Source organism: Rhinatrema bivittatum, chromosome 5 (assembly GCF_901001135.1).
Source record: "Rhinatrema bivittatum chromosome 5, aRhiBiv1.1, whole genome shotgun sequence".
NCBI classification, from domain to species: Eukaryota; Metazoa; Chordata; class Amphibia; order Gymnophiona; family Rhinatrematidae; genus Rhinatrema; species Rhinatrema bivittatum.
Window position 1 is genome coordinate 42,456,704 of NC_042619.1, and position 19,925 is coordinate 42,476,628.

General features: G+C 42.4%; 1 protein-coding gene across 1 annotated transcript; it reads right to left on the bottom strand.

The window, feature by feature from the left end:
• Nucleotides 1-9,060: 9,060 nt before the first annotated feature.
• Nucleotides 9,061-10,318, bottom strand: LOC115091494 (myb-related transcription factor, partner of profilin-like). The gene is made up of 2 exons (XM_029601705.1): nucleotides 9,749-10,318; nucleotides 9,061-9,587 (listed from the first exon to the last, which is right to left on the bottom strand). The coding sequence occupies exons 1-2, from the start codon at nucleotides 10,203-10,205 to the stop codon at nucleotides 9,553-9,555; spliced, it is 492 nt and encodes a 163-aa protein (XP_029457565.1). The 5' UTR covers nucleotides 10,206-10,318; the 3' UTR covers nucleotides 9,061-9,552.
• Nucleotides 10,319-19,925: the final 9,607 nt, after the last annotated feature.

The following is a 19,925-nucleotide window of genomic DNA, read 5'->3' on the forward strand; positions in this document are numbered from 1 at the left end:
TGTGGGGGGGGGATATCTTTATACTTTTTGTTGTAACAAAAGGACATGCACCTTTTATCATGGCCTGCACCTTATTTTTACAACTGTCTGTCCCTGAGCTTGATCTCAAGCAGTTCTATATCAACTTGATGCTAAATGGAATTCTGTATAGGATCGTCATAGATTCACACCTTCCTAATGGTGGTAGAGGATTCTTTTTAAAGCAGCTAGTTTTATCCTCCTGCTTTGGCAATGGTTGTGAGGTCATCGTGTCCCCAGTGAGATCAGATGGCAGAGTGTTAAGCTCCCTACCATTCTCCACAAGAGACCATCCTCAGTGCATGGCTCATACCTTACACTTGGATCTTAGCCAAGAGCAATGGTTCTCAACCCTGTCCTAGGTGTACACCTAGCTAGTTAGGTTTTCAGGATATCCACAATGAATACGCATGAGATAGATTTCATTACAATGGAGGCAGTGCATACAAATTTATTTCATGCGTATTCATTGTGGATATCCTGACTAGCTATGTGTGCCCTCTGGACTGGGTTGAGAACCACTGGCCAAAAGATCAAGAGGTGAATCCAGAGACTGTGGACAACAAGCTTTCCAAAACTCAAAGTATCCCACTGCTGCAGTCAAAGTGACCCAGTGTCTGGAGGGATATGAGAACCTTTGAGGTAGATATTGAGCTGTTATGTGGCTCAGTTAGTTAGCTGGATAAATTTATTCAGCTAACTTTAGGACAGCTCTATAGGCCAACTAGACTACCTCTGGCTAACTCTGAATATTTGAGTTAGTCGGATAACTTATCTGGCTGTTCCTCCCCAGAATGCCCTTACCCTGCCCACTACTTAGCCAGATAACTAGCTATCCAGCTAAGTGGCAGCCGTTCAGCAGGACCGGATATTCAGCCGCTGCTACTTAGCCGGATAAGTCCTAACTTATTCGGCTAAGTAGCGGTAGTATTGCCCTCCATCTGACTTTATTCTTACCCTGGTACCTATAGTGCTAATGCAAAATGGAAGCTATAGGACCACAAATACCACAATGCGCTAGAATGGCCAGGAGCTGGACCACTCAGAAGACCTATCTTTCGATGTAACAGGTGTGTTTATATCTGAAGATACTATCAAGGCCCCATTTACCTTTCTCTCAAATAAATGTGCCTGCTCTTTTTCCAAAAGTCAGTGGGCAGATATGTTTGAAACTCCAGCCAGAGTTATTTAAAGGAAAATTTAAATGTGACTTGCACTGTACATAAACTGTAAGCCAGAAGTGGCTAATTAATACCAATCCATTAACAATGCATGTGTGAATTCCACATCCAACTTGTGATGTGCTTGTATAGTTCTACAGATCTATTGGGGACATTTTTGGCAAATAAATATATCCCAGGGCAAGACTGGCTCATGTTTCTGTTAGCGTCTGACATGTTCCTGGCTAAGTTTGCAGAAATTCATAATGTTTATCTAACCGGTTGTTAAAAGAAAATAGATCTGAATGCTGGAGTTTGCTGGATGACTTGGTCTGCAGTTGGGTGGGGACATGCTGAAAACTTTTGAAAGCAGACAGCAAAAGACTCCAGCAACGTAGAACTAGGTGCCTGCTGCGTACAATTAGGAGCTCTGTCTTGTGTAATGGATAGGACAGAAGAAAGATCTCAGCCATGGGGGCTTGTGAACAGGAGACAAGAGTAATACAGAAAACATGCCCAAGCATCTGTTAACATGCCATAGCGCTGCTGGTAACTTTCATGGTAGACATTCCCTTCCCAATGCATCAACTAAAGGCTTTCCTAGGAAATCAGGTTTCTGTACCTCTTTATTCTGTTTTCTGATAGGTCAAAAAAAAAAATGCAGAAATTGACACAGATTGACGGGCAGATGTTTCAAACCGTTGCTCCAGAGCAAACATTGGTCTCCATTTAACAATGAGGTTGTCATAGTGTTTTCAATGGGAATCCAACAGCAGGGAAAAGTTGGAACATTGTTGAGCACTGGGGCACAAGTTTGCTACATCTGCCCTGAAATGTCTAGGTGAGGTTCCAATGAATGAGAATCATCAGATGCTCCAGAGTGATCTGGTGAGAAAGAGACAAAAGCAAATCGAGGCCCACATCAGCATCCCTTTTGCTTTTTTGTCTTGGTCTTCTATGTTTTCTTTTTCTTTGTTACCTGGACATGCTGTGCCACATAAGGATGCTCATTCTTATAAACCAAAGTTACAGATATAGGAGTCCATTTTAAAAAAAAATGCTCAGTCCCTAAATTAGGTGGCTAAATTGCAAGCTCTTTAAATTTAGTTGAATTTTCAGCCGAATATACAAAAGGTCCAAATTTAGGCCCCCAATGTTATGCTGTAAGCCACTTTGATCGATTTTCTTGGAATTTGTTGGGTATAAGAATGTATAAATAAATAAATATATCGGGCACCTAAATTTATGATAAATTTTTAAATTAATTTTGAAAAAATATAACGGGTAAAACATGTAGCATACAATTGATTCTGTTGAAGCAGAACAAACAATTCAAGCATATCCTGTATCGAATTCCATCCACCCACCCCTTCTCTTCTCTTCCAGCTCATCCCCTATCCTTAATCCTATCTAATCATAGCCAAAGCAGACGCCCCCAAATAAAAAAATTCCTACTAAAAGTCATTCAAGATCTGGCTTCCAGCCTTATGAGAAAGTGTAGAATGTAAGGAAGCCATAAGTCCAAAACAATTTTTTTCCTCCTTGGGTGCAATGATTTATTGGTCATTTGCTACATAACCAATAAGTTATATATTTTGTTTCTCGAGAAGGTAATCAATAGAACTTCTGGTTACCACCAAAAATGCAATATAGTGTGTCTCGCCAGTAGGAAACTTTCTTAATTCACAGCTTCTGTAATGCAGAGCATATTGACGATGATCAAATATCTCCAAATAACTCTGAGGAGGCCTCACTAAGGATCTGCTATACTAGAACCGCTCTCGCATATTAACTTTTTCAAATCGACTCCACTATGTAAATTGTATTTAAGTTTACCAGATAAGCAACCGCTCTTTGCTTACCTGCTCTCCTCTACAGTTAGAATAGAAATTGTTAGAAATTGTTATACTATCCCTTTTTCTTCAAACAACCTTGTTCTACTTCCCTGTTTTAATGTAACTTTCGCTTTCTGTGTTAACTGGTTTCCCCCCTTGTTTATTGTAAACCGGTACGATAAGACCTGGTCTTGAGCATCGGTATATTAAAAGAATTTAAATAAATCAATCAATCAATCAATCAATCAATCAATCAAAGACTAAAGATTTTGAAAGAATCTGTTTCACATAGGCATAAACCTTACTCCAAAAGAATTGTATTTTAGAACAGGACCAAAAGAAATGACCAAGATTTCCCACTTCTGTTGATCACTTAATGCATGTCTGAATCTGAAATACTAGCCAGAAAGGCTTGGAGTTGTGAAGTGTATGCTCTATTCAAAATTTTAAACTGTATCTTTTGTATCTGTCCATTGTTCAAAAGTTTATGTAATTGAGGAAAACAGTCAATAAAAATCTTGTATTGATAACTCCTGAGTTCATTTATTCCATAGTTCCTCATTTATTTATTTAAAAACTTTTCTATACTGTCATTAAGTTAAATAACCATCACAACGGTTTACAGAAGGGCACGATAAAGAGAAATATGGATGGTATAGATTACAAATTACTCATGTGCCATCATAGTATGGTAACAATTTAAAATAATAAACTAAGTGTGTTAGTTAATCCTGATTGTTAGGAACAAATTAGGCGGTTTGATTTTAACATTAATATGCTTTTGTAGGTTACTAATAACAACTTCTAGCTTGGTTCATCCTTATCTATCAACTATTTTTCTCCTTCTCGTTATATTTATAAAATGCTTGTTTAAAAAGCCAGGTTTTCAGATTAGTTTTGAATAATTTCAAATTTCTCTGTAGTCTTATTTCGAGTGGCATGGTGTTCCATAGTACGGGACCAGCCAGTGACAGTGCTCTTTCCCTTACTTGCGTGAGATGTGCTGATTTGACAGAGGGGACAGTTAGTAGAGCTTTAATTGCAGATCTCAGGTTTCTTTGTGGTACATGCACGCGCAGTGCCATGTTAAGCCAGTCAGCTTTTTCATCGTGGATTAGTTTATGGATTATACAAAGTGCCTTATATTGTATTCTTTGTTCAATTACAAGCCAGTGGAGTTCAGCAAGTGTTCCTGTAATATGGTCACTCTTTTTTTTGCCAGTCAAAATTCTGGCAGCGGAATTTTGCAATATTTGCAGAGGCCGAATTGTAGATTGAGGTAGTCCTAAAAGCAGGGAGTTACAATAATCTGTGCTTGCGAATATCATTGCTAGTAGAACTGTGCGAAAATTGTTAATCGTTAGTAGAGGTTTTAGTCTTCTCAGGATCATTAGTTTTGCGTACCCTTCTTTTATTTCCTGTGAGATGTGTTGTTTCAAGTTTAGTTCAGGGTCAATTATTACTCCTAGATTCCTAACTTTTATTGCTAACTCAGCGGTTTGAATATTTTTGATTGTGAATGTTGGTTGAGTGTGGTGTGTGTTTTTACGTTCAAGGTGTAAGAATTTAGTTTTGTCAATGTTTATTACCAGTTCCATTTGGTTTAGGAGCTGTTTGATTATTTCTAGATACATATTGGCTAGTTTCATTGTTTCTTCGATGGTGTTTGGAATGGGTAACAGTAATTGTATATCATCTGCGTAAATGTAGTGTATGATTCCCAGTCCTGCTAGTAAATGACATACTGGGAGGAGGTAAATGTTAAAGAGTGTTGTAGATAGGGCTGATCCCTGTGGGACACCAGTTAGCAGTGTGACTTTGTCTGAAAGTGTATTTTTGATTTGTACCTGGAAACATCTATTGTTTAAGTATGACTCGAACCATTTTATTGTTTTATCAGTGAGTCCTATTTCGTTCAGTCTATTGATTAATATTCTGTGATTTACAGTGTCAAATGCTGCAGAGAGATCTAATAGAACCAGAAAGTAGTGTGTTCCTGTATCGAATCGATTATGTGGGTAGCAGAGTTTAATTGTTTAATCATTTTTTCTACTTCAGGGTGTGATACCTCCTCAAATTCTGACCAGATACTGACGTCTCTCGTGGGCATCTTAATCCTTGTTTTGTAGTTACGGGGATTTTTTTCCTTAGATTCTCGATTTTGTCTTTAAAGAATTGGGCTACATCATTGCATTGATTTTCTTGTAGGGTTAGGTGATTGTATTGTCGCATGTTAGGTTGTTTACTATATTAAATAGGGTTCTGGCGTTGTTTGCAAATTTTTCTATTTTTGAGCTGTAGTATTTCTTTTTGGTGTCTAAGATTGTTTTTTTGTAATATGCTAGTTTATTTCTGTACTTAGATTCTCAGTTGATTTGTTGTTTTTCCATTCTTTTTCTTTTTTTCTAAGTAACCGTTTTACTTCTTTGATTTGTTCACTATACCATGGATTGTTTAACTTTGGTTCTTTAATGCGGGCCCTTTTGAGAGGATTTAGTTCGTTAGCTAAAGAAGTGATTCTGTTCAGCCAGTCAGTTGTAGCGTTGTGGCTATCTACATAGTTGATGTGTGTTATTTCTTCGGATAGTTTGTTTTTAAGAATTTCTGAGTTGTAAGGGGGGCGGTATGAGAATTCAGCTGGTTCCATGTTTTGTTTTTTTATTGGTCCTTTGTGCTTTATCCAGGAGTTAATGAGGAAGTGGGCTGACCATGGGATTTGTGTGTATTCATTTTTTATGTTTTCAAGGAGGCTACTGTTAATGAAGGTTAGATCTAATGAGTGGCCTGCTTTGTGTGTTGGTTTGTCCGTGATCAATTTAAAACCTAATGCAGTCATTATGTCTAATAGTGCTTGGCAGGTATTAGATAGGGGGAGAGTGTCCATGTGTAGATTAAAGTCGCCTAATATTATGGTGGGTTTAGAGGGATTTAGATGAGTTGTGAAAATTCTATTAGTGGGGAGATATTTAGTTCAAGGAGTCTAGGAGGGCAGTAGACCAGGCAGATTTGAAAATGATTAGTATCAAAAAGGGCAATTTCATGATTCATTGGTGTTTTGATTGAGAGTAATTTAGTTTTAAATATTTTTTCAATAATTAATAATAATCCGCCTCCTCTTTTATTTATTCTTGGGATCGAGAAGACCTCGTAGTTTTTGTTTGGTAGTTGATTCTTTAGAACTACATCTGATTTTTTTTAGCCATGATTCTGTTATTGCTATAAAATTAGGTTTTGTGTCATATAGCAGGTCTGTTATGTTACTGATTGTGCGTTGACTAGAAGAAAAGAGATCATTAGTAGGCTGTTTAATTTGGTACTGATGGTTCGTGTTACTGGAATTAGGTTATTTGTAGTCGTATCACTTTTTTCTTTAGTGCTGTGATGGTGTTTGTGTTGGTGCTTCTTTGTGTTCTTTGTGTACTTACCATTTCCTGTGCGTACTTGTGGTCCTTGATAAGGTCCTGTTGCAGGTAGCTGTTGGTCTATGTCCATTTTTTTTCCCCTAAGATAATTAAAGACTTGTAGAAAGAAGAGAGAGTAAGTCTTCCTAGATACTCTATATCAAACCAACCTTGCAAAATAGACCATTTATCCATAATTAAATTTGTTGACTTCAAAGATTTTATATAATGACAAACTTGAAAAAAACTAAATTTGGATTCATCACTTGTCCTACCATTATCAGTCTCTTTCAACTCCAACAAGAAAAGATCGCTCAGTTAATGCCTGGAGGAAAGTCTTTATTTCCTCCCAAGGGCAAAAAATCGATATTCTAAAATTCAGAGTGAGCTTATGTGTCAACCAATGCCAGGTCTTCAATAATGGAGCAATCAAACAACGATTCCTCAAATGTATAGGTAATTGTGATCTAGTGATGTGAAGTATAAATGGTAGAGAAAGTGAAGAAATTAATGTTGATTCAAAAACAAATAGGGTGTAATGATGAGTCCCCTGGATCCAATCACCAGTGTGGTGAAGATTTGCTGCCATATTGTAAAATTTTAAATTTGGTAGGTTTAAACTTCCCTTGCTCCATGGTTTCATTAGTTGGTATAATGGAATTCAGGATCTCTTGGCCTTCCAAAGATATTTCCTCAACTCCTTAGAGAAAAGACCCAGAAAGGACTTACTCATATAAAGGGGAAGAATTCCAAAAAGATAAAGCCATTTAGGTAGGCAAACCATCTTAAGTAAATGTATTCTACCTATGAGAGAAATTGTCAAAAGTATCCAGGCCAGAGCCATAGTGTGCCTATGGCCAATATGGCCACGGCCATAGACGCCACTTCCAAAAGGCGCCATAGCGCTGCCATGTGCCAACAAGAGTAGTACGGCCGGCAGGTCCTCAGCAAATGAAAAAGCAACGTGACCCTGTCAAACTCGACAGCATGGATGGCGCAGCCATAGAAAGTGGAAAAGCACTGGCAACACTGCTGATTCTGGTGGGCCTGCACTGCTTTTCTACTTACTAAGGCCACGCTTATCATGCCATCAATTTCAGTGGGGCCGCACTGCTTTGGAGGAGGAGTAGTGCCCCTGCTGGAAGTAGTCCAATGCTAGTGCTGGATCGGCCCAGTGGCCGGAAGTCATTCCCTTGGACACGGAGGTTGAAGAAGGAGGCTGCTGCTGCCTGCTAAGCAAAGAAGAGAGTGAGAAAGAGTATGTGTGCATGTGTGTGGGAGAGAGAGAGAGAGCATGTGTGTGGGAGAGAGAGAGCACGTGTGCATGTGTGTGGGAGAGTGAGAGAGAGCACGTGTGCATGAGTGAGAGACTAATAGAAATTCTGCTATAAAATAAACGTTCTTATTGTATGTAAAGAGTGACCATCATACAGCGCCCTTGCAACTGGTGGCTTATGCTGAGTAAGCTTTTATGAGTGCTGGGGCTTTATAATCATAGGTCACTTCTTGTATGCTCATAGAAAAAATTCAATGAGAATAATATATTCCCCCTTGCTTTGGTTATTGGGGGCTATATAAAGGTGCACTTATCTTGCAATGAGATGTCAAAATTGCGATTACCTAAGACTTTGATTTGATTTCAAACAGTAGCCTACATGTCTTCCTTAATAAAGTTGTCACTGGTTTGAAAAATACACTTCCTGGTTGGCTCCTTTCATTGTGTTTTTATGTAAAGAGTTCACTAGGTACAAGGTGGGCCCTCCACATAATCTTGCATGCTAGAATGCCCTGGCAAATTCCAAGTAGCCACATCTAGCAGACAAGACCATATGGGTTAGACCATACAACTGAGCGTTCAGTGTATGCTCCTAAAGAAGACAGCAAGAGCTAAAGAAGAAGTTTATTACTGGGGACCTTCAGTATTGCAAGGATAAGATAGCAAATAGCACAAAACAGTGTATATTATATGCACAGCATATTTTGTGTAGACCTGTACATACGTTTATTTATTTTATTTATTTATTTAAAATCTTTTCTATACCATCTTTAAGTTATATACCATCACAACGGTTTACAATAAGGCACATATAGTAATTTTAAAAATGGGTAATACGTTCTAAAAGTGCCAACAGGGCTCCGGTTACAGCATGTTCCAATATAACAATGAATGACATAAGTCTTGTCCTTTTAATACATGTATCCTAGTTAATATACATGTAAATCTCTCTTGTAATGTATATATTATCTAAGGTTATCAGTGAGTCTTAAAAAAAATAACAAATAAGCACATAGGAAACTAAATGCTGAGTGCTGATGTTATGATGGCACCATTACATATACAGGCTTAGCATCTTATGCTTATGGCACAATCATGATTATAACAAAGACCCTAGGAAGCAGAAGTAGCACCCCCAATAGCTATAGTACAGCTCTAATGTTGGAGCTGATAGCAGCCCTGCTATCTGATGGCTAGGAAAAGGCCCAAGACAGTCCATGTTGAAAGAGTGCACTCAAGGGGACAGCCTACGGGGCAAGGCAGCAGAGTTCAAGTGAAGGCAGCAGGACCAGGACCAAAGAGCACAGCATGGAGGCAGGAGGCCCAGGAGAAGACACAGCAGCATGGAGGCAGCAGCGGCATGAGCTGAGATGAGACACCAGCATCCGGAGCAGGAGACGACATGATGAGAAGAGGCAGCAGCTGGACTGTGTCTGGAAGTTGCATCAAAGAGGATGGAATACGGGCAGAGCATCGAGAAGGACTTTAGAGTTAGACTGTTGGACCACAGTGGCTGACAGTAGACCATCCCTTCTGCATGCTGGCATGTCAGGGCTTCGAGGCTGCTCATGCTGAGGGTGTGGTGCTTTAAGCTGGCGCTCTGGTGTGCTGGCTTGAGGTTGTGATGAGTCTATAGGCTCCTATTCAAGGCTCTGTTCCTCCATGAAGCCAGAGAGGTTGAGGGACACATTGAGTGGGCTGGATGAAGCCAGGGGTTGCATCATCTGCAATGGCTCTTGAGCCTGTGGCTACTGCTCCTCCTCCTCCTCGCTCACTTGGGTCTGGGCATCATTCAGCAAGGGTCTGTGCAAAAAGGCTGCTGTGCTGCTGGTCCCGGGGACTTCATGGCTGGTCCCGGGGGCTTACTGACTGGGACTGGCTGCTTCGTGGGCAAGAGCTGTGGAAACAAAACATAAGACATAAGTACCAATGGCAGCAAGTAACCTTTTTTCATTTGGCATCAGAGGATCACTTTGCTTCTTAGCATTGTGAGCATCTTATGCCAAATGATGTGAACACTCGTTGCTGCCTGCCCATTTACAGGTGAGGTGAACTTACCGGTTGCAGCTTGCATGGTGTCTAGCCGCTCAGTTATGTCCTCAAAGACATCTGGTCCCAGCCTTTGCACAAGGCGCTCCTCCATGGGGGTGAAGATGATGGGACAAGGAGCTCCTCCTTCGGTCCGCCATATATATTTATTTCGGGCAGCCACCTTGGCTTTCAGCTGCACCTTGAAGTCCCAGTACCTGTGGGCCACCTGCTCCCTGCTTCGTTGGACTCCACTGCACCTAGAGATGCTCTGGGCTATGTTGCACCAGATCTGACTCTTGGATGCCTTTGAGGTCATGGCTGCCCAGTTGCCAAACAGTATGACATAATGCTCCAGGACCCCTGCAATGACCAACTTGTTCTCCTGGATGCTGAACTTGATAGCTCTGAGATGAGGGCGTCCTGCTGCCTGGCTGCCAGAAGGGGGGTGCCACTTCTGCTTCTGGAGAGGTGTCCTCCCTTTCATGTTCCTACTCCCCTCTCCGTTCCTCCCCCCTCCTGCCCTTGCCAAATCGCTTCCCCTCTGCCCTGTCTAACCATAGTCTAACGTCTTCTGCCCTGTCTTCGTCTGCCTCCTCCTATCCCTTCCCTCTTGCCTATCTCTATCCCTACTCCTGCTCCTCCTTCCCCTAGCACTCCTGCCCTCGCCCTCCCACATCCTCTCCTCACCCTCCTCTCCCTTCTCATGCTCCATCTTCCTCACTCCTCCTCACCACAAAAAACAGTCATCCACCATCACTCCTCCACTCCTTCTCACTCCTCCACACTCCACCAGCACACCTCCATGCCTCCTCACTCCTCCAACACTACTCCTCCTCACTCCTCCACCACCACTCCTCCACACTAAAAGACAGACAGACAGACAAACAGACAAATTGGACAAACAAACAAAAACTTTCACTCCAACAAAGAAGTCAAAAGACCAAGGCAAAGGGAAACAGATGGCAACATAAAGCAAGACAATTCACTCAATAATCACTATAAAGAACCTACAACTAGCCACCAACATCTACCTACCTCCTCTCTCCAAACTCCTGACACACCTTCATAGAGGCAGCTGCAGGAAGAAGGACATATAAACTGCAAAAAAATAATGCACTTGCACTAATTTACGCTAGCCTCGTAAAATGAAGCACCATGTGCTAACACAACGCATGACATGCTGATACAATGCCACGTGCACTGACACAACTCTGTGTGCGATATTTATCTATGCAATGCAGCAGACTGCAAATTAGCCTAACCACACACTTTTTTTCACGGACGCTATTTTTGCTATATTTATAGCAATTTGATGAATCTAGGTCTACATCTCTTAGTAAGGGATCTAGAGATAGGACAAATAATAATGGGGATAAAGGGCATCTCTGTCAGGTGCCTCTGTACAATATAAATTCAATTGACAGTTCCCCATGTTCCAAGATTTTTACTCTAGGATTTAAAAATTTAAAAATTAGCCTTCAAATCTTCCTATTTTCAAAGACTCGAATAAGAAGGTCCAAGCGACCCTATCAAAAGCTTTGCACCTAAATTTATATCTGCAATTTATTTACCTAGATTTAAGGACCTAACTTAGGTGCCTAGTGTTGAAAATCAGTGCTAAGCACCTAACTCTTTTCCCTGCCCTAACTCCACCCCTGTTGCTGCCTACTTTTTAGATCCCTAAATGTAGGTGCTTAGTGAACATAGGTTCCTAAAGTTAGACTTGAAATCCTAGTCAGTTTTTAAAAGGGCTGATTTAGGGGCAAAATTCCCAGAGTTGGCATCTAAACTCTTTAAAATTAACCCCATAGATGCTCAATTCTCTTTAGAGTGATCTCTTATTTCAATGGTTCCCAAAACTGGTCCTTGAGATATGTCTAGTTTTGAGGATGTCTATGATGAATACAAGCCAGTTCAAGATGAATAGCTGGATTATCCTGAAAACCACACCTCAAGGAGTGAATTGAAACATAGAAATGATGGCAGAAAAGGACCAAAATGTACCTGTCTGCCCAGCAAGCCTCCCATGATAGTCCTCCACGTTTCTCTTAAGGGTAGCAACTACTGCTCTGTAAAATTATCTCTGAGCCTTATGATAACCCACAAAAATTTACTGCTAGCAACATGTTTAATGGGTGATGAGCCTTCCTGAAAATTCAGACAATCCTGTTTCATGTGCTTTGCTTATGGACTTGGTCGTAGAAGCAGTCCTGTATTATTTCCACCCATGTCTGCACATCAGTTCCCCAGATCGCAAAAGTCAGGGAACTGATTCAGACAGCAACAATTGATTGCAGTCTGAATCCAATTCCCCTTTTTCCCCTGCCGTAGAAGCAGAGAGCAATGATGGAGATGCATCAACAGAATCAAGGCTTAGTGACTGAGTAGTACCTGCCACACCAGCAAGTTACCCCCATGCTTATCAGTTCCCCAGCCTGTAAAAGTCAGGGGCTCTCATTGGTTGTTGTCTGATTGGGGTACCTGTTTCTTATTTCATGCCATTCATTCTGGCTGGCTCTTAAAGGTTATGGTGGCAGCCTTCTGTTGGCTTTCTCACTGCACTCTGCAAATTCAGGGATTACATTCCTGTCTTCTGCTTGTAAAAACTTTTGTGAGTAAGATTCCAGAAGAAGGCATCTGCTCAATTCGTGTTAATCTGTCACACTGAATATGCTTTCCCAGCTGGGGTTTTGTTTCACACACAAGTGGTATGGATTAAATTGAACTGCCTGTGATTTGTGGAGTTATTTCCATTGCGAGTGGTAAGAGTAATAAACACTTTTTATGCCAAGTACATGAAAACATAAATTTGTGTTTCATCTGCAATCAAAACTCAAAAGACAGGCACAAAGATTTTGTATAAAAAGAAATTAAATGTTGGAACATTTCATGATGCCTAGTTTTTTCCCTTGTTACAGAAATTTGAACGTGCTTATGATTACTACTTGCCAATACGGATGCGCATGGGAAAAAAATGGTTTTATTTGGTTTGGTTGTTTTTGTATATTTTGTTTCATTTGAGGTTCATGTCATTTCTGTTTGTTTAACTGAACTGAAATATTTTTTAAAAAATGCAAAAAGAAAAAAAAACCCAAAAGAAATAATGAAATAAAGAAGCCAGATTACTTTCTCCTGACACAAGCCCACCTCCCAGCGGTGCTGCAATAAAAACATTAACACTCGCCCGGACCTTCCCCGTCTCCGCACTCTCCTCATACCCATCTTAGCCTACTGGGGGGCTCACTCCAGTCTATTTGATCTCATTGGTGGGGTAAGATGAGTACAGAAAACACTCTTCCCCTCCCCTAAAAAAAAGGCACCTGCTGGCGATACCTTTTATTGGACTAACTTATTACATTTGTGGTCAACCTTCAATACTGTGTACAGTTCTGGAGACCGCACCTTCAAGAGGATATAAACAGGACGGAGTCAGTCCAGAGGGTGGCTAAAATAGTCAGTGGTCTTTATTCTAAAGCATATGGGGATAGACTTAAAGATCTAAACATGTATATCCTCTGGACTGACTCAGGGTTCAAATCCCACTCCTTGTGACCTTGGACAAGTCACTTTACCCTCCATTGCCTCAGGTACAAACTTAGGCCCTGTTTACTTGGGCTTTTCTTCCGTTCTGTGTTTATGGGGGAAAAAATGCTTAGAAAATGAGACCCTTAGATTGTAAACCTGCTGGGGGCAGAAAAATGCCTACAGTGCCTGAATGTAATCTGCTTTGAATATAAATTAAATTACAGTTCAGCACCATCCTGAGCGTAGTTTGCATGAAGCTGATGAAACATAGAAACACGACAGCAGAAAAAGACCATATGGCCCATCCAGTAGGCCCATCCATCCAATTAATTTAGCATTATAATTCCCATCACTTTCTTGGAGATCCCCTGTATTTATTTATCCCATGCTTCCTTGAATTCAGATACAGTTTTTGTCTCCACCACTTCCACTGTGGTGGAGACAAAAACTGTATCTGAACGTACACTTTGATGTGTACAATTTTGTAATATCATCTGTAGCTTATCCTCCACCAAGCCAAAGGATACAGTTGTAGTGAACCATTCACAGATGCATTAGGTTTTAGTTTAGAATTATCACATACAGCCTGACTTTAATTTCTCTGGCCAGAAATGATTCCTACTTACCATGAAAATGTAGATAAATACCAGGTGATTTTTTTTTTTTTACATCAGAAATTAATTTTGAGTTTCCTTGTTTTTGTGTGCAGATATGAACTGCTGATGGACAGCTCCTTCCTCTCATCCCCACCTCCATCAGAAAGAGGGTTAGAGTGCATGGCACCAAATGAAGATATAGACCTAAGAGGCATCTTAGAGATCTGATGGAAAAAGGACAACCAATGGGATAGAGTCATTCCAGGGTTCAAAATAAAACAAAATGACGGAGAAGGTAGAAGAGATTGTGGCAGGGCACTATAATGTATATTAAGGATTCCATAGAGTCAAGTAGGATATGAATTCTACAGGAAGAACCTATACTCTGGAATCTCTATGGCTAGAAATTCTATGTGTGATCAGGTAAACCCCCACTACCAGTAGTGGGGGTTTACCTGATCAGGATGGTAAATAAACTGTGACATGCTAACACCGATTAGAAAGGCTACTAAAAGAGGAAAAATTATAATTTGGGGAGATTTAAATTGCCCCAGTATCAACTGGGTGAATGTCTCATTAGGGCACGTCAGGGAGATTTAATTTCCAGATTCAATAAATAATTGCTTCATAGAGCAGTTGGTCCTGAGAGAGGGAGCTACTTTAGATCTAGTTCTAAGTGGAACACAGGATCTGGCACAAGGGGCATCCAAATGGCAGATAAAATTTAACGTGGACAAGTGCAAAGTGATGCAGATGGGGAACAATAATCCAAACTGTAGTTACATGATGCTAGGTTCCATATTAGGTGTCACTATCCAGAAACAGGATCTAGGCATCATCATGAACTGTTCCTTGAAATCCTTGGCTCAGTGTGCAGTGGTGGTCAAAAAAGCAAACAGAATTAACAATTATTAGGAAAGGAATGGAGAATAAAATGAAGAATTTCATAATACTTCTATATAATTATGGTGTAACCACATCTAGAATATTGTATGCAATTCTGGTTGCCACATCTCAGAAAGATATAGTAGAACTGGAAAAGGTTCAGAGATGATGGAATGATTCCTCTATGAGAAAAGGCTAAAGAGATCAAGGCTCATCAGCTTGGAGAAGAGATGGCCTAAGGGAGATGTGATAGATGTCTATAAAATAAGGAGTGGAGTGGAAAAGTTAAATGCTAATCATTTGTTTTCTCTTTAAAAAAATAGACTAGGGGACCCTCCATGAAGTTACTAAATAGCACATTTAAAACAAATTGGAGAAAATACTTTTTCACTCAGTGCACAATTAAGCTCTGGAATTAATTGCTGGAGATGTTATAAAGGCAGTTAATTAGCTGGGGTAAAAAAGGTTTTGGAAATTCCTGGAGGAAAAGTCAATAAACTGCTATTAACCAGGTAGATTTGAAGAAAGCCACTGCTTATTCCTGGCCATAAGCAATATGGAATTTATGTCCTATTTGCCAGGGTCCATCAAGCCCAGTATCCTATTTCCAGCAGTGGATTGGCCACTGTTGGAAACTGGATACTGGGCTTGATGAATCCTTGGTCTGACCCAATATGGCAAGTCTTATGTTCTTAAACAATGGAGGGAAAATAATGAATAAGAACTACAGTAGTATTTAACTTTAAAAAGGGGAGTCTATTAATTTTATTTTTTTTTAAATTCACATTAAAAGGAGCAGATATGAGGGTTAAAACTCTGCATGAGATGTGGACATGGTTTAAAAATACCATCTTGGACAAAGATGTCTCAGTAAATACAGTGAATCTGGATTTTCAGAAGACATTTGCTAAAGTCCCTGATCAGAGAATCCTCAGGAAATGAAAAGTCTTGGGATAGGAGACAAAGTCTTATTATGGATTGGTAACTGGTTAAAGATAGAAACAAAGAATATGACTAAATGTCAATTTTCCTAAGAGAGAGAGGTGAACAGTGGCATGTTCTAGGGGGATCTCTACGGGGACTGGTGCTGTTTAACTTATTCATTAACTATCTGGAAAAGGGAGCAACGAGTGAGGTGATCAAATCTGCAGATGACACAAAAGTATTAGCAGCACTGAATTTAGCAGCATTGTCTGAATTTTCAAGAAAGCTCATCACCCAGTAAAAAAAAAAATGTTGCTAGCTGCAATTTTTATGGGTTATCATAAGGCTTGGGGGAAAACTGCATGGAGCAGTAATTACTGCCCATAAGAGAAACATGGAGTAAACTGCACTGAGTGGCAGTTACTACCTTAAGAAGCTTGTTGGGCAGACTGGATGGACCATTTGGTCCATTTCTGCCTTCATTATTATGTTATTCAAAGCAGATGAGCAGACTGTGAGGAACTGCAGGAGGACTTTGCCAGACTGGGGAACTGGGCATCTATGATGAAATTTAACATGAATAAATACAAAGTAATGCACATAGGGGAAAAAACTCCTATGTGGATACAATATTGGATTCTACCTTAGGACCATGGGATCATTTATTTATTTATTGTTATTTCTTTGATATTTCTTCTGCTTTTTGTACTTCAAAGTGGATTACATTCAGGTGGTGTAGGCACTGTGAACAATATATCAAAATCCACAACTTGCTGCAGTGGTAAAAAAAAAAAAAAAAAAAAAGCAAAGAAAATGTTAGGAATTATTTGGAAAGAAAATGTTACGCACCCAGCCCGTCCCACACACGGGCCTGCTCACCTTCATGGTTCCACAGCAGGTCCTGGTACGACCTCCCTCGCGGTAGTTGCAAGTCCTGCCAGGCCCCAGCATCCCACGGCGGCGGTCGCCGGGCCTTCCACTGCGCGCCAGGCCTCACGCCGAGGCTCGGCGTCCTTTGCCATGTTAGGCACACCCCTACGCGCGCGCACGCGGACCGCCCGGACTCATGTAGGGCCGGGTCTTAGCTCCACGGCGTGCCCCGATTGATCCCTCGATATAAGGAAGTTCCTGTCTCTGCTTCCTTCCCTTGGCAATCGGGTTGGTTTGCTCTAAGATTGCCTTTGCATTTGTTCCTGCTCTTGCATGTTCCTACTCTTGTTCCAGGATCCTTCTGTTCCAGTTCTGTTCCTGACTTGTTCCTGCATTCTAGTTCCTGCGTCCTGCTTGTTCCTGTGTCATCTGTCTGTCTACCCAGGTAGTACCTTTGGACTGTCTTACTGGTACTGACTAGAGATGTGAATCGTGTGCCAGATCGTCTTAACAATCAGGTTCGGCTGGGGGGGGGGGGGAGAAATCTGATCGATAAGATATGTGAATTGGAATCGTTTCCGATTCCAATTCACATTGCTAATTTTTTTTTTTAGGGAGGCCCGCGCCGCTAAAAAAAAAAACCCACCCGACCCTTTAAATAGACCCCCCATCAGCCCCTATTATATAGTATAATAGGGGCTGATGAGTAAAGATGGCGCCGGCCATCCAGTGCTCCTACCATGTGACAGGGGCCGGCCAATGGCACGGATACCCTGTCACATGGTAAGGGCAAAGGGGCATCGGTGCCATTTTCTTTTTAGCGCAGCTGATGCCTGGGAACGAGAAATCGCTCCCCGAAGCCCCCCTGGACCACCAGGTAATTTTAAAAGGTTTTGGGGGGGTCGGGAGGGTGGGGGAGGCTAAGGGGGGGTCAATTTAAAGGGTCGGGTGGGTTGTTTTTTTTAATCGGGCCATCGGCACCATTTTAATTAGTGGCAGCCAAAATGGCGCCGATGGCCTGAAAGCGGGAGATCGCGCCGGGACCCCACCCCCCCACTGGACCACCAGGTAATTTAACATTTTGGGGGGGTTCGGGAGGGTGGGGGAGGGTAAGGAATTGGTTTTAAAGGGTCAGGGTGGGTTTAGGGGTTGTTTTGGTGTGCCGGTTTTCCCGCCCTCCCCCAAATAATTCCCGTGCCCTATTTAATGATTTAGGACGATTTATGACGATAAATCAGGGGCATTTGTATTGTATCGTGCACTCTGACGATTTAGGACGATTTTAAAATTATCTGACGATAATTTTAATCGTTCAAAAACGATTCACATGCTTTCTCCTGACCTACCTGCCTCAAAGACCTCAGCTTGTTCCTGACCTGCCTGCCTGGTGCCTGCCTTAAAGACCTCAGCTTGTTCCTGACCTGCCTGCCTGTCTGCCGCCTGCCTCAAAGACCTCAGCTTGTTCCTGACCTGCCTGCCTGTCTGCTGCCTGCCTTAAAGACCTCAGCTTGTTCCTGACCTGCCTGCCGCCTGCCTCAAGACCTCAGCTTGTTCCTGACCTGCCTGCCGCCTGCCTCAAGTCCTCAGCCTGCCTGTTATGGTTTTGAGGTGTTGGAGTGGATTCTTGGGTACTGTGGTGATGGCCACTCCCACGGGGAGGAGCCCCGTGAGGAACTGCAGTACTAGGCTAGACTCTATACACCCAGACAGAGAATTTGTATTTATTATACAGCTTGATGGTACTGCCCGGGGTGGACAGCAGTGAAGGTAACCCAGTGGAAGTAGTCCAGGGGTCCTCGGCAGAGGAGACCAGTCTCACACTTCAGTAGATGAAAGGCAGCGCAGGGTAGCAGCGGAAGGTCCTGGATGAAGACTCCAAGCGCTGAAGCTGAGACAGACTGACAGGGTTAGTACTCACTGAATAGTTAGCTGTATTGATGAAGATCCTGGCAGGCAGAAGCAGATCAGATGCAGGCACTAGAGTAGGGAGCGCAGGCCCTCGAGGAGCGAGTACCCGGTTTCCCAGATAGGTACCTGAAAGAGAGAAGAAGGGCCCCCGAGGAGCAGGTACCCAGGTTAGCAATGAATTACCCCGAAGGGCAGAGAGAGAGCTTCCGGCGGCTGCTGGGAAGAGGCAGAGCAGCTTAGACCGGAGCGATTCCAATCCTTGCTAACTCAGTTTGTCAGCAAACGAAGGGCAGGCTAAATACCAGGATGTGCTGACGTCACGCGGAGGGGACGCCCCCCGAGGTTCCCGCCATGACGTGGATATAGACGTGGGTGGCGTGTGCACATTCACCCTAGGAGGCCCTCAGGAAAAACATGGCGAACGCTATCGCTGTTGCTGATCCAAGGACCCCAGGGAGAGCGGCATGAAGACGCGGTGGCAGCCATCTTCCCAAGGCTTGAGGACAGAGAAGGAAGAAAGGTGAGGCACAAAGGTCGAAGCCGTCTGAGACCGACGGACGCGGCAACACTGCCTTTGACCTTGTCTGACCTCCGGTACCTGACCCCTGCTTTGCTGACCATTCCTCGGACTGACCTCTGGATCTCGACCTTGGCCTGCCTGACCTCATCTCCAGATTCTGGCTCTGTTCCTCGCCTTGTCATCACCAACTCTGTTCTGATTCTCCTTGTTCCAACCAGCCTCCAACTTCGAACCCGATCGCGCTCCCCCTGTGTCCGTGGGCACGCCGGACTTTCATTCTCTCAGGACACCCTGCGAGGCCCACCTAAGTCCAAGCGGCCTGGGTCCCAACGGGCTCCTCCCGGGCAGACCTCGGGCTTCCAGTGGTGAAGCTCTTCACAGCCTCTGTCTCCTCCAGTGCTCCGCCCCCCCTGGGGGCAGTTACCTCCTGTTCCCTTTCAGGAGACGTTCCTTCACTGCCCCAAGAGCACAACAGAAAACGAAATCAAAACCGAGAGCATTGTGAAGCCTCTGTGTAGATCTACGGTGCAACCACACTTCTGAATACTACTGTGTGCACTTCTGCTCTCCCCATCTGATAAAAGATATAGCGGGAACAAGGAGGGGCATAAAAAATGACAAAGGGGGTGGAACAGCTTCCTTATGAAGAAAAGCTTAACAGATTAGAGGTTTTCTGTTCGGAGGGGGTTTATAAAATCATAAGTGGCGTGAAGAACAGTTCAACACAACTCATTGTAAGCTCTTGGGACTCTCTCCCCTTTATGCACTGCCCAGCATCTCTCCCTCACACTCTCCCAACATTGCCAAGCTTCTCCTTCTTTCTAACTCTACTCAGTAACCCCTGTCCTCATCTCCTTTCTTTCCCCCTCCCTCCTGAAACTGGCAGATATCAATATTGAATGTGCAGAAAATATGATTTATGCTCAGACCTTGTTTTCTGCTCATAAATCCTGAGTATCTTTCTGCATTGGGTGGT

Bases quoted from the DNA above. Each gene is read 5' to 3' on its own strand.
- LOC115091494 (XM_029601705.1), bottom strand. From the start codon at position 10,205: ATGAAAGGGAGGACACCTCTCCAGAAGCAGAAGTGGCACCCCCCTTCT. The intron at 9,588-9,748 runs GTAAGTTCACCT...TTGTTTCCACAG, and splicing joins CACCATGCAAGCTGCAACCG to CTCTTGCCCACGAAGCAGCC.